General features: G+C 37.0%; 1 protein-coding gene and 1 pseudogene across 2 annotated transcripts; both read right to left on the bottom strand.

The window, feature by feature from the left end:
• Positions 1–112: 112 nt before the first annotated feature.
• On the bottom strand, positions 113–5,879 carry LOC149017173 (metal transporter Nramp3.2-like). Its single transcript, XM_089151495.1, has 4 exons — positions 5,215–5,879; positions 4,454–4,590; positions 3,697–4,349; positions 113–688 (listed from the first exon to the last, which is right to left on the bottom strand). The coding sequence occupies exons 1-4, from the start codon at positions 5,784–5,786 to the stop codon at positions 467–469; spliced, it is 1,584 nt and encodes a 527-aa protein (XP_089007621.1). The 5' UTR covers positions 5,787–5,879; the 3' UTR covers positions 113–466.
• A 5,268-nt stretch (positions 5,880–11,147) lies between these two features.
• On the bottom strand, positions 11,148–14,691 carry LOC149017172 (E3 ubiquitin-protein ligase APD2-like; annotated as a pseudogene). Its single transcript, XR_016172972.1, has 8 exons — positions 14,393–14,691; positions 14,075–14,292; positions 13,912–14,009; positions 13,318–13,399; positions 13,078–13,221; positions 12,917–12,986; positions 12,523–12,814; positions 11,148–12,454 (listed from the first exon to the last, which is right to left on the bottom strand). The product of XR_016172972.1 is annotated as an E3 ubiquitin-protein ligase APD2-like (transcript).
• Positions 14,692–14,993: the final 302 nt, after the last annotated feature.

The following is a 14,993-nucleotide window of genomic DNA, read 5'->3' as shown; positions in this document are numbered from 1 at the left end:
CGCTCTCATAATTGTCTGCAAAAAGCCTTGAACACGCATGGAGGAGGCTTGTTTTTGAGATGTAGATGTTTCCCCTGTTGCCCATTAAAGAGTATTTCTTGTTGATTAAACAAAAGAGGGGGAAGGGTGCAGGAAATGAAAAATATGGAAAAGAATAGAGAGGTCAGGGGAGAAGGATTTTCCATATCCATAAATAAATTAATTTCATTTCACCTATTTCAAAGTCTTAGTGTAATGTTTGGACATCAGAAGAGTGTACAACTCTGGAGTTTCTAGGGTTACATTGGAAGATCGTCACGTAGGTGTGATTCATCGGTACAGAAGCACAAAGAAGCTAGTAACCCATACAGCTGCTCGGTGGAAGTATGTGCAAGAGTTGAATAACAGCAAAATTGGAACTGCCGCTTTAAATAAGGAATCGCAGTGCTCCTGTTGCAGTATGGAACTTCGATGTGAAAATTAACGCTCAGTTCCCACTGGAAATTAAACTCTTGGGGCAGACATGGCTGAACCAAGTAGATATGATGCTTCCTCGTGAAATAAGATAAATGATGAATGCCACATATGCTGCTGTTGCAATACAGACAATAGAACCAAACAATATTCCATTTACTTCAACTCTGAAGAAATCCAGTAGGAGATAACCGTTGATAAGTATTACCAGCGCAGCCACAGTCCACGCTAAACTCTACATCATAGACACAAAAACCTTATTAGATCATTACTTTTTCAGTCAAATTCACTGAAACATCTCACAAAAAGCAAGTATACTGACATAGGAACAAACCCATCAGTTCTAATAGAAAGCATTTCCAGTATTCAAGATTAACGAAGGACTTGATGTATATACAATATGAAATGCTAAAAAGTAAGAATCCCCAATGGCCTTATGAAAAAACCAAAAGAAACATTGGGACATCAAGCTATTAAGATAACAACAACTTTCATCATCCCAAGATGACAGTTTCATTGTTCTCCACACTCAATCTGAATGATAAAACCTCTTTGGAAATCTACTGGAAAAAGTTCAAAGAAATGCAAGCTTGATTTGTTTTACATCCCCACCAAAAATTGAGGGATCAGCATCCAAAGGTGCCATCTACCTGTCCATCCCCTAGATTAATTACTTTACTAATTCATGATGAGTCATAACTGACTCTACAACAATGGCCAATTCATATCTTTTCCTCACCTGAACATTTTGAACTATAGTTGGACAGCTCCTTCATGGTGAGATGAAGCAAGTGCTACTTGTTCCTCTCAAGGGATTTAGTGAAATTGAAAAAAAAGTTCCACCTTACAAATTCAACATTCTGTGTCTTTATCCATACCAATTGGACAACTGCTGGTGGTCTGACAAAGTTCTCCATGAATCTAACGTGGATGTGTCAGTTTCTCTAACTTAGTTTGGGCCTCCCTAACCTCAAACGCTCTGACCTAGTTTGGGAATTATAGATTACTAGTTAGTCAAGGTACCGAACATGGTATTCTCCTATCAAATTAGCTAAGGATTTCGATATGATTTCATTGCTCAATGAAGAAGGGAATTTTGTATGGAGATAAGAGACAGTTCAGGTTATGAAGCATGAACCTGAACCCTGTAATCCGGGATCCTTGCATGTATGGTGATGGAGATTGATTGTCACTAACAATAGCAGGTCAAATAAATTAGAAGAAACAAAACAAAGCAGGATAGAAAATCCGAAAGAAAGCTGGAATCAAGGTTTAAAGTATCAATATTGGCCTATTGGGCATCGAGTTGGTAGGGAAATTTGAGGGACAGATCATATCAAATCAAAGAGACACTAGATACCCCACAGAATATGAAAATCAAAGAAATCTATGGAATGCTTATGATATATGCAGAATATAATTTTGAAGCATAAAGTATTACATATGGGTAACATGTGAAATATGTCACCATCAAAATCAGGAACAGAGGTCGTAAGTTTCTAATGTTGCCTCAAGCATGGAAAGACATGGCATGGTGAGAACAGTTTTCTCCTCCAGTAAAGGATCACTTTCTCATCCCTACTCATGGAGTTGCAGTTCAACATCTACCTAAAGATAATTACAAATGCGTCCCGGTTCACGACCTAATGCAACAGAGTCAAATTCTCTTAAAATCGAAGGAGTTGTTACCAATTGTCTGTCTAAAAATAGCCAGAGGTGTAAGGATTCCCGGTCTTTTATTTGAGTTCTATTTGGAGTTAATTGAATGGGAATCCTAGTTTCAGTTTGAGTTCTATGTCAGCCACTTTGGCTAGTGGCTATAAATATAGTTGTAATTGTCAATTGACCCCAAAATTGGATAAAAACAGAGATTGCTTTTGAGCATTGTTGAATCCTGTGATATCTGCTGTTCCCCATATTCCCCCATCTATGAAATATTCCCAGACACCTATGTTCTGCCCTAGCCAATCTACTGGGTAGCTAGATTTATTTGCTGGTTTCACTGTATTCATAACAGATCTGAAAACTACTTCAGCAATTCAAGAAGGTCACTCAAGTTCTGTTCTGAAAGAGTTCAGTTCCCAGCATTTGCTCTAGTTCTGGTTTCTTCAAGGAAAGCTCAATCTGCGTCTATTCAAATTATTGTTGCTGCAGCTTCATATTTCAGTCTTCAGGTTCTCAGATCTTATTTATGGCCCAGCTTGCAAGCATCATTTTCTCTTGTGTTCCAAATTTTATCTTCAATTGGTGATTGGTTTGACTGAACCCTAAACTTTGATTTCATCTCTGAATTTCATTCCAAATCCCTAAAATCGAAGCTAAAATTTATGATTAGAGTTTAATTCCTTTCAAGACTATGTATCTTAATAATCATCTACTTCGGTTGTCCTCTACAAAAGACAATGCTGAAAGACTGCAGAATCATATAAACCTAATCATTTCGCATATTCGATTCACAGACCAAAATTCAGGAAATTCTACCTTAATTTTTTATGGAACAGTGTTCCTTCATTCTCTAATTAGTTGATTTTGAAGTGCATCAACATAGCTGCAGTTAGGCATAGAGCAGCAACTTTGTACAAAGGCCAGATCCTTTCTATTCAGCACATAGTTTTGCCAGTGATGCCATATAAAAAATATAGTACAGTACCAAGAAAGAATCTAAGAATAGTAACTAAAACTCCTCCCAACAACTATAGAATATGCTAAATGCAGACAATGTGTAAAATCTGCCAAATGGATTTCTCACAGGAACCAGTGATCACACAGGAACCAGTAGAAAACTAATATAAAGTTTACTAAAACTGGAGCAATGTAAACCATTAAGTCTACATCAGGGACAAACTGAAGAGCATACACAACTACACAAGCATTAAAAAATAAACAGCATGCATGAGCATAAGAACATGTTAATGAGGAAGGCATAATCACCATGAAGAAAAGAAAGGGAAATGATGTCACTGATAATATCAATTCCCAAGGCTATAATAGGCTCTCTTCAAAGGTACAAATATAGATACAACTGCTACTGAAGCAAAAAATTTCAACTGATTCCAAAACTATAATGATTCAGGATCAACATCCATCATGTTAATCAAAGCGGCAAGGTTTCTGGGAAAAAAAATAGATGTATACCCAAAGTAACACGGGTTCAACTCATGTGTTGATGCCATTGAATGGAATAACTCATTAAATTTATTTTTTTCTTAATAAGAGAAGTAATGGAGATAGGCTGCATCTCACCTTGAGTGTATGACCAATTGTGAAGGTACCCATTAACTCCTCCTTGGAGACCAAGCAAAGTAGGGGAATAAGGGCGAAAGGGATCTGAACCGACTGGAGAACATTAAGCCATTCATTTAGAACATCCAATGTAGCTTCAGATGAGTCAAACACAAGAGCAACAATTATAGTTGGGACAATAGCAAAGCTTCTTGTGATCACGGACCGCAGCCATTTCTTCAGTCGAAGATTGAGGAAACCCCCCATGATAAACTGACCGGCATAAGTCCCAGTTATGGTGCTACTCTGGCCAGCGGCTAATAACCCAATACCCCAGATGTAGAGAATTGGGAATTTTCCTCTCCCATACTTCTCTTGAAGATACTGCCCAGCATTTACAAGGCCTATACTATCAGCTTCATCTGTACCATAAAATCCCTTTGCAAAAACAGTGGTGACACAGAGGTTGATCAAGAAGGAGATGGCTAAGGCAGCGGTGGACTCAATGGTATAGTAATTAAGGGCTTCTTGGACCCGGCCTCTCTTGTGGGTCTCAACCTTCCTCGACTGTACAAGAGCTGAATGCAAGTAAACATTGTGGGGCATAATTACACAACCTACAACACCAACAGCTTGGCGTATTGTCCTCGAACTCAATTTTGGAACCAGAACACCTACAAAAAAGGAGCCAATAAATTGGGCATTATTGGTTGTTCCAGTACAACAATATTAGTAGGGGGAAGGGAGGCAACCCAAGGCACAAAAGCAGATGTCTCACCTACTAGAAGTTCCTTTCCACTAGGTTTGGTCTCGCCAAACATCCAGGCAAACGAAACTGCCATTGTGCCTATAAGAACTGCAAAAACGGCTTCCAGTTTCCTCACTCCATAATTCTCAAGCAATAAAAAGATGAAACTGTCAATAGCAGAAGAAAAAAAAATGTCAAATTCACATAATGGCTGGTTTCTTCAAATCAGATGAGACACCTACGATCTAAGCCAACTCTTAATCAACCAAAGCTTACTTTCTGACAAGCAGAAAGCTTGAGCAGACCAAAATCCATCGGGAAAGAACATACAGATATTCAAAGGAGTGATTTGAAGCAAAATTGTAAAATTTCAAAAACCCTAATTTTTAAGGTGAATTCAATCGGGGAAGAAAAATGAAAAAGAAACCCAGGAACTCTAATCCAAAGGAGAGAGATAAAAACAAAATATTTGAAATCAATCGGGGAAGAAAAATGAAAAAGAAACCCAGGAACTCTAATCCAAAGGAGAGAGAATAAAAACAAAATATTTGAAATCAATCGGGGAAGAAAAATGAAACAGAAACCTAGGAACTCAAATCCAAAGGATAGCGAATAAAAACAAAAAAGAAAAACTCAAAATATTTGAAATCCACGTAACCAAATAAAAGAAAGAGAAGAAATCTAATAAATCGACAAATAAGAGGGAAAACTCAAGTAAAGAACAAAACAAGATCTAATCAAGCAGAATGAGGAAATTAATTAATTTAACGTAACAGAAAAAGGCAAATTACCAATCAACTGCAGTGATAAGAACGCCACCCCATAGCGGCAGAATTCCATTGCTGAGAATCTTGATGGCAATAGCGCTGCCAATAACCTCCTGAATATCAGCCCCAATCAAAGCAATCTCAGTCATAAACCACAGAAGGTAACCCGCCCATGATGGATACTCCTCCCTACAGAGCTCCGCCAAGTGCCGGCCGGTAGCGACACCAAGCCTAGCCGACAACATCTGAATCAAAAGTCCCATAATCGTAGCCCACATCAGAAGCCACAACAAAGAATATCCTGCGATGGCTCCCGACTGAAGATCTCCTTCGAGATTTCCAGGATCGAGAAAAGCAATGCTCATGAGGAATCCAGGACCTGTAAACAACCATAATTTCTTCCATGAAAAGGGCGGAACGGTGGAGAAATCCTTGTTATTGATGCTGTCAGTCTCGTCGACACCCACCACCACTACCTTCTCACTGGCTTCGAAAGCTGTCTCTCCTTCTTCTCCTTCGGAATCGGGAGACCGAGTGGGTAATAAGCTACCTGCTTCTTCCAATTCTTCCTGTTGCAATGGACATTTAGGAGGCATTTTCGGCTGATACGAAGAACCGGCGAGTTTGGAAGAAATTATTAATGGAGGAGAGAGAGAGAGACGACGAAGCCCAAGTAGTTGTGAAAAAGAGCGAATGGTTCGGACCACTAATATAGCCATATAGGTGAGGCTGCTCTGTGTGGACCTGTGAGGACTTTGGACGAATCAGGTTATCCTATCACCAGTAGCATGTAGAACTCGTGGCATGGACGGTCCTGATCTTCTAATGGAGGCGGGAAATGTCGACATTGAAGTGGGTACATATGATACTCCCAAAAATAAAAAAAAGGTGGGCGCATATGACACGTGGCGTGCCTGGGATTTTTAATGTTTTTATTTTCAGTTCGGAAAATGCAGCTTGGAAGAGTTGCGGCGCGAAGAAGCGACCGGAGCTGATTGGTAATAGACTAAGTAGGTGTATACACTACGCCACACCGCTATCCACAAATCTTTCTTTCTTGGTTTTTGGTGGAATAATTTCTTGTATACGAGGGGAATAATGTCATTTTATTGCGTGCAAATTATTGAACCAAAATGTTTCTTGTTTCTCGAAAAACTAAAAAATTGGATGAAAATTATTTGATAAAATCATTTTGTTTCTAGAATTTTTGTAACATAAATCAAAGTTTATGAATATTTATATTTCAATAAACATTTTTTGTGCAATAATAATTTGTTGTTGGGTCTATTTCAGATTTATATCCTCTACAATTTTCTATAATTCCTTTATAAGATTCTAACATGTATTAGTCAATTATCCAATAGTCACAATTATAACCAGCTACAAATTAAAGGGTAAATATCACTTATATTCCTTCTTAGCTGGACAAATATCATTTACATTCTTTCTTAGTTGGATAATATCACTTACCTCCCCTCTTACCTAGCAAAATTAAACATGTACTATTATTTTGGGTTTTTTTAATTGTTTGATAAATTAAAAAAAAAATAGTATGTTGGGCTTTTAATAATTAAAGATAATTTGGGTTTTAATTATGATGTTTTAGTTTTTAATAATTATTTTAATTGAAAGTAATTGAGTATTTTAAATGTTAGGGTGATTACAGTAATTTAGGGTATAAAAATTTTAAAAAAATTAGCCAATGGTAGTTTGGGGTTTTAGAAAAATATTTAACGGTAAAAATTAAATTTAACCTAAAAAGTTAACAGATGAGAGCTGTTTGATACATTTGCTAGGTAAAAAGGGAGATAATTGATATTATCTAACTCAAAAGGGGTGTAAATGCTATTTGTCCAACTAAGAGGAGAGGTAAGTGATATTTATCCAAAATTAAATGTAATGAATCCCTTAAATTTCTCCCAATTTATTTCCTCTTTTATTTTTGAAATTTTAATTTTAATGATTTGTTAGATTCAAGGTCATAATTGGGTTTTAATTATGACCCTATAAAGGATGTAGATCTCACATGTTTCTCGAAGCAAAAGTTGGTTGTGCTAAATTGAAGTGATATAGTTTTAAGGCTTGTTTGGTTACATGAATCCAGAGATTTCAAATCTCTGGATTCACAAATGGGAGATTTATACCGTTTGGTTGTGTGAATCACTAAATTCATGAATTCTAAATATTCACATTTTTTATACTAAAAATGTGAATATGTAGATTTATGAGTATAAGGTGAAATCCAAAGATTTCATCTCTACTATAAAAGTGTTAAATATTTGAACCATGACTCCATAAATAATCTTTTATGATGAATCTATAAATTTTTTTGGTCAACATGAATCTATAGATTTCATTATAAAGATTTAGACTAACCAAACACTTAATTTTATGAACCATGATTCCAAAAATTTAGAGATTTCAAATTTTTTAAACTTCAAATCTCTAGAGTACATGGCTTGTAAAATTACCCACTTTGGTATAGTATTAAATTTTTCCAATGAAAGTTTCTTCATTTATCCTAAAAATAGGATTTTTTGAATTATGGTTCAAATCTTCTCTAACGCTTTCATAGTATGGACAAAATTCATCTTCATCTTCTCTATTTCTATTAAAACCCTAGCCCTTGTCTTTGCGGAAAGGGTTCTTGTCCTTCATCTCCTCTAATCTCCAGATTCACACATACAATGCTTGCTACCAATCGGTCCCATTTGTTTATCCAGGGGAAGTTTTGATGAATGCTATAAAAATTTCTATAATTCTAAAAGCACTCAAACAGCTTCAAGTGTTATTTGTTTGAACCATGCACTCCATATGATTTAAAATCTCTAGATTTTTTAAAGTCTATAAAATTAAGTTGACCCAATGGCCCTAAAACCCACTTGTATTGCAATAAAACTATTCCATTCATTGTTTCTTCAACCCCGACAATAGGGATCTTTTGATTATTCATCTTCTCTATTCCTAGAAAAACTTAACAAGGAAAAAATTATCATCTTCTCTATTTCTATTAAAACCCTAGCTCTTGTTTATTGCAAAGGTATAAATTCTGTCCTTCAAATCATCCTCTATCTCCAATGTTATACCAGCAAAGCTTGCTACCTTGTTGGTGGACTATTTTTGCTTCTAGAGGGCAAGTTTTATTGAATGGTATAACAATGTTTATAATTCTAAAAGCACTCAAACATCTTCAAGTGTTTTTGTTTCAAGAAGCACTTGATGGTTATAATACATGTCTATAGAATTGTAGTCAATGCATTGTAATTCCTCTAGAGCGGAGATGTAATATTATGCTCCAGATTCTGGTTCAATTCTTGCTAATGACTTCATGTAATTAATCCAAAGATATAAATTATGCTAAAGAAATGATCCTCCCAAATGTTATGCCTAGCTTTTGCAACGTAGTCCTGGATGTGGAATTTGCGGTCTGAAAGAATACTATATATGTGGATCGGGTGTGAGGAGAAAGGGCGTGGGGCACGGTGGATGCTCGTTGGGCTTGCGTCACAATCGTGGATGGCGCGTGGAGGCCACGGGGTTTTGTCTGCTTCTTTGTGTTGGATGGATGAGTTTTGGGGGGTTTTCACTAGAGCGGAGATATACTATTTTTCTCCAGATTCTGGTTCCACTCAAACCAAGCGTTTTAGCAGCTTTGAACTGTTAGTCGAAATGTCAACAAAAACTACGATTGATGGAACGGTAAATGTGAGAAGCTTCTCAAGAATTTGCAAATCTGTGTTATCTTTTCGCCTTTCCTGGATGGGTTTTTTCTTACCTCTGAAAAAAGAAAAAAAGGATGATACGCTAGGAGATAAGAGTTATAAGTCATTGTGGAATATGCTAACGAATCCGATGGTAGATGCTGTAACAAAAGATCTTTGATCTGTTTCCTTTCCTGTCACTGTTTTATTTTTTGGTTAATGAAAAATTAGATTATACCTAGAGTTCTTACAAAGAAAAAACACTTCATTTGATGAGTGACAAAGGAAACTTCCCATTCTTATCATCTTATGTTCGCTTTCTCATATGGAAAACAGGAAAGATACTCCCATCAAACAAGAAACATTATCGATTGGGACATTTTGTATTTAGTAAATCGATGTTGAGCACTTGTAGTGTGTAAGCTTTTTCGTTTTTTGGTCAAGAAATTGTTTAAGCTTTTATATACTTAGAAATAAAGAATTGTGCTAGTTATTGCTTGGGCATCTCAACTTTATCTTGAGTGGTAGACGATCTAGATTTAAATAAAGACACTGAATTATATACCCAATCATCAATGGAGGAAGTTAGGAACTAACCCAAATCCATTTTGAAACGAAGCATGGGTTGGGAAATGGACAAAAGGCATGCCATGCATTATGTAGTAGTCATGTCCATTTCATGCTTATGGAGCTTTGTCAGCCATGGCTAGGGGACTACAGTGAGGATAAGGTGTCGACATCTGATGCTCAATTTTTTAAACTTTTTAGGGCATCATTCCATTTGGTTAGGGTTTGGTTTAGAAAAAGCCATTCTGAAACCGATGGCTGCTGATATCTTTCCAGAAGAGATAACAGATTCGGTTCCTAAAAAGAAAGGAAACAAAAATTTGACTTCTTCTCCCAGTACTTGTTCTAAGGCCAATTCTTCAGTGGGCAAAGGACAATACCCACCTTCATTGGCCATCCTTATCGATTCCTCTGATAGTCTTCCACTCTAACCTAATTCAGTAACTCATCTGTTCAGTTGCAGGGATAGAATGAAGGTATGTTATGTCTCCTCTACCTGTCTTTTCTTCTACTTGTCGGCCACACTCATTTTAATTCTTTGATGTTCACATAAACCCTAAAATTTGAATTAACGTTGTGTTATTTGTCTAATGTTTGCAACTTCCCATCCATAATGAAGCATTATCGTCAAGATTAAATGGCGTGTGGTCACCAATTTCCCTCTGGTATAGAATTCTTAAAGCAAAACACTTTCCTTATATCAGTGTCTTGGGTTGATATTTTAATCTGTAAATAAAGGTTACTGGATCTGAACAACAGAGTTTCATTATGAAACAGAATCAGAATGTCCAAAGAGTTGATATTTTAATCTGTAATAAAGGTTACTGGATCTGAACAACAGAGTTTCATTATGAAACAGAATGTCCCTTTGGTTTGTTCTCTATTAATCATACTAATGTTTCATTGCAAAGAATGGGTTACTCACTACAAAATCTGACAGCAAAAAGTCGTTTAAACACAAGTTCTGGCCCTAATGGTGAGGGGAATTCAATGATTACATTTCTTAGGATCTTTTGGTCAAATTTAAGTTATTTTTGTGGAAGTTTCTAAGCAATGGTATGAGTAATAGGTTATCAACAACAACAAGAAGCATCTTTCCAATTAAATGGGGTCGTTTACATGGATTATTGCCTTCCAGGCAACTCTATTTGAAGCCATACTAGACACAATACCAAAGCTATGAATAACCTTTCTCACCACTTCTCTTAAGGTTATCTTAGGTCTGCCCCTGGTTCTTCTAATGCTTTTGATCTGGGTTAAATCACATCTTGGTTCAGAGGCATTAAAGGGTTCAGTTGAATGTGATCGTGCCACCTCAATCGACTTTCATATAGCAAATCATTCATCGGAGTTACTCTTGAACCAGCTCTAGTATGATCATTCCTTACCTTATCCTTCCTAGTTATGCCACTCATCCATCTGTGCGTTCTCTTTTCTGCTATACCAAGTTTATCTATATGATGCTTCTTGACAGCCAAACCATACATCATAGCCAGTCATATGACAGTCCTATAGAAATTTTTTTTTTTGGAGCTTTAAATAGATATGTAATCACACAAGACCCCAAATGCACCTCTTCATTTCATCCACCCTATTACTTTTCCTCTCCTAGAGTAATAGGTTATCAATTGACTCTCCTAGTGATTTGGCAGTGGATCTTCTCTTCCTTCCCCCCCCCCCCCCATCATATTCTCCAATCAAATATTGCAAGTGACATTATACCATGCTGTCTCCATTGACGATTGGCCACCATTTTGGAATGTCATTCTTTAGTCTTGGATTTTAAAGTATTTAAGTGCAGTACTGGCTTCTCACATCTTCCTTTAATTTCTAATTTCTGTATACTTTATTCAGAATATCAAGCATATATCAGTTCAAGTTATTTCGTTACTTCTTTCTGTCAATATTTGGTGAAAAAGTTCTGCTTTTACTAATACTTTGGTCTTCCAATTTGAATTCCTTATGCTTTGCAAGTAAATTTTTTTCTATGGCAAGGAGATCTAGTTACATGCTTGGGGACTTACTTTATTTCAGGATGTAAAAAATTTTGTTTGTTGTATTGTGTGTATAATGTGCACAGTGCTCCTGCCACTATGGGGTTTGGGAAGGATCATACTCTACTCAGTCTTATCCCTGTTTTCATGGAGAGACCGTTTCCAGACTCAAACCGTTAATCAAAAGTCCTGCAATCCTTGAAATTCACCCAATGCCCTTTCTCAAACTGAGTGAGGGCTACTGTTAGCATTAATCTCCTCTCCTCTTCTCCTTATCAGCTCCACAAATATGTAAAGCTTATATGACATGCATTCCCCCTCCTCTCCCCTTTTAACTTGTCAAGGCACCTCTGCAGCTTGATTTGTCCAACGATGCAAACTGCTGAGCTTGTCTCAAATATTAACCCCCCATGCTTATCAAACCCATCATATGGTCACTGACCTTGTTTAAGTGAATAAAAATTATCTATTATATTTGTTATCCACAAAACAACCCCTGTGACAATAGCAGGAAATACAGACACCACTCAGTCCCTACTGCTTAAGCACAGATACAATCTCTATGCTCAGGCTGCCCCAGTGCAAGATCCAAGCTGTTTATTGTGAACAGAAACACTGTAATTCAGCTCCTAATCATAATTTAAACTACCTAAGGTGTAAGCAGTAGAACTGATCTCTGTGCAGAAGCCAAAAGCACCAGCCCTCTCCACAACGCAGGAACCTGTACCTATTTATTGATAACTGAATTCAAATTTGAATCTTCTAGTTATTACTTGATAAGTTACTCAAATTGTTCTCTACATCAATGGATTTAACTTCAAGAACATTATAGCTTTTACAATTCTTTATGAAAAAAGGAATTGACTTAACAGAGACAATATTCTTTTCTTCAGGGGATGACATGTATTTGTGATACGCGTTTCTTAAGGATTGAGCAATCTTCTTACCTTGTGAATGACTCTCCGGCATATTGGACATACCTTGTTTTCTCCTTCAATAATCCTGAAAATATATCCTCCTAAGATCCCCAAAAATGAAACATTAACATATGAAAATGGAATAATGTATACCTCTGAGCACATGCAAAACATGTGGCACAGTGACCACATGGAATAAAGAAGCAGTTCCGTTGTTCATCGTAACAGATTGCACAAATCTTTCCATCATATAAATCCTCCGATGAGGTGCACACTCTTGAATCTGGATCTTCTTCACTTGTACCGTAATCAATTTGAATTCTCTTCTCTTGCAGTAATGGAACTGTTTCATCCGCTGGTATGTCCTCTACCACTGGCGTGTTCCCCTCACCCGCGCAGATGCCAAGATACCTCAAGATCAACCAAAGAATGAGTGCAGCAGATCCTTATGGGAAAGAAAAGTAGGCTTGTCAAATCATTGAGCCAAGGGTGTCTTTCAGATTGTAGAAAGAAAATGAAGTATTAATGGAACTTGTCTCTGGCATACCTAAAATTGCAAAATAAGTAAGCAAACGAGCCAAGAATGACAGATCAATGTTCCATCCACCGAGATACCCCTGTAATTTATTAGGCACTATAAATTAAGATGGTTGTTGTTGATTGATGAATGGGATCCATTGTCTAACTGATATGAAGGCAGAGTATTACAGTGTTTGCAGTAGTTAAGAATTGAGACAACAAATTTCATATGGGGAAAGAGAAGCTGCAAATGACACATGCGATTTATTGATGAGCTTGCTGCTTGGTGATGTATACATCTTTGATGAAACATTGACATTCAACATGGTCAATCTTTCATTGATTTCCAAATTTTGGATTAAGTATAGGATCATGAATCTTTATTTGCACTTAACGAGTAATAGTTAGAGTTTTCGAAATGAAAGCAACAGGAACAGATTTAAAGGGATGGACTCCCGTTCAATTTTAATATGAAGATTAATCCGAAAACTTTGTTCAGGTAATGGACAAGCTGAATATACCATTGAAGAAGGTGACAGTTACTACATGCACTTAGTAAACACCTAACTTCATTTGCTGGTTTAACTTGCAAGGAAATTCATGATTTATTTGGCTCTGGGTGGAAATGGTAATCACCAGAGGATTTAGTTGAAGTTCAGAGTTTATAACTCATCACCAAAAGCCACAACTATTGATGAGTTTTAGATTTCTTCCTTGAGAATTTTAACTCCAATGACTTAAATGATCCCTCAATGCTAGAATTACCTCTCTGTTATGAAGCAGTATTTCTGAACTAGAATGCTGTTGTTAATTATTGCTTAATGCAGTACTAGAGAAGTCAGAATCTCCTGAATGAAAGGTTCTATTACCATGTCTAGTTGGATTAATGCAATGAGCAAGTAAATGGGAGGAGGAACTCAACGACGATCTCTTCACTTCTCTTATCCTGTTGGAAGACCCACATAAAAATAAGCCTAAGCAATAAAACCATATGACAGATCGATGGAGAGGAAATGGCGATACCTTTGGTTAACACAAGTAGGACATCACTGAAATTGCTAATTGGAAACTTCCCATGTTACAGGGGTCCTAGAACCCTTGTTCAACCACACAAAAAAACCCTAGAACTTGTCGGTTAAACTCTTCCTTTCATCAATATAATAAAAAAGAGATCTTGGAATATTACCTTTTTGCGACAAGACCCAATTGAGAACACTCCAATTCGTTACCAAACTTAGCTCTGGCTTCTCCTGGAATCCATAAAGAACAGCAGCGTTTTTGGCACTATCACCCTCGATCAATCCTTTCTAGAAAGATTGAACTTATTTTCAACGAGCGTGATGAGTTTGGTCTGACCACCATACGGCAGTTCCCAAAGTATCCGTAAAGCAAAATCACCGACGCCGCAGAAAGAAGAGGAGAAAGAAAGCTTGTAAGTTGTAACAGAGTTTGTAAGAGCATAGAAATTGTAAAAATAAGCAAAAATATAGCAGAGTTACATGCCACATAACCTTAGAGTAAATGGGGTAAATAATCGAGAACAGATTTTCTGCCAATCGTTCAAATGGCTTGAAGATGCATAAGCTGGTCTTGTCATGGTCTCTGAAATTCTATCACTTCATGTGTTCATACCTCGTTTAAAGAGTAGAAGTTTGGAGAAAATGGTAGCAAATAGGTAGAAAGAGAGAGAGGGGGAGTGAACTACTTGTCTACTGAGAGAATCAGGAATGGTTGAGAAGACTAGTCGGTGAAGGATTTTGGAACTCTTCTGTACTTTTTGAAGTCTCAACTCTCAACTACCTGTTTTTGTTCGATAAATTGCAATGGCGTTTGAAGGTGAAGGATAAGTGTGTATGTGAATGGTAGTTGGTAGGTGATAGGCAGTGGCAGTTACTAACCGGTGGTAACTAGCGTGACCCCAGGGAGGACAAAGTATCGTCCTCTCAATGTCTGGGGTCTCGAATTTGGGCTTGGGCTTGGGTTTGAGTTTGGGTTTGAATTTGGGCCTGTGTATGACCTTGTTTGAGCCCATTCAACTGCATTCTCATATGAAGTACCAAGGTTTTGATGAATATTTTAATAACCCTCATCAAACCGAAATTTCG

The sequence above is a fragment of the Hakea prostrata genome, chromosome 4 (assembly GCF_041222555.1).
Source record: "Hakea prostrata isolate BN-2017 chromosome 4, UWA_Hpros_2, whole genome shotgun sequence".
Taxonomy (NCBI): domain Eukaryota; kingdom Viridiplantae; phylum Streptophyta; class Magnoliopsida; order Proteales; family Proteaceae; genus Hakea; species Hakea prostrata.
This window is presented reverse-complemented; position numbering and strand designations above follow the sequence as displayed.

What these genes read in the sequence shown, in the direction of transcription:
- LOC149017173 (XM_089151495.1), bottom strand. Translation starts at nt 5,786, where the DNA reads ATGCCTCCTAAATGTCCATTGCAACAGGAAGAATTGGAAGAAGCAGGT. An exon ending in TGGAAAGGAACTTCTAGTAG is followed by an intron (nt 4,350 to 4,453) that starts GTGAGACATCTG and finishes CCTTTTTTGTAG; the next exon opens with GTGTTCTGGTTCCAAAATTG. An exon ending in CAATTGGTCATACACTCAAG is followed by an intron (nt 689 to 3,696) that starts GTGAGATGCAGC and finishes TCTATGATGTAG; the next exon opens with AGTTTAGCGTGGACTGTGGC.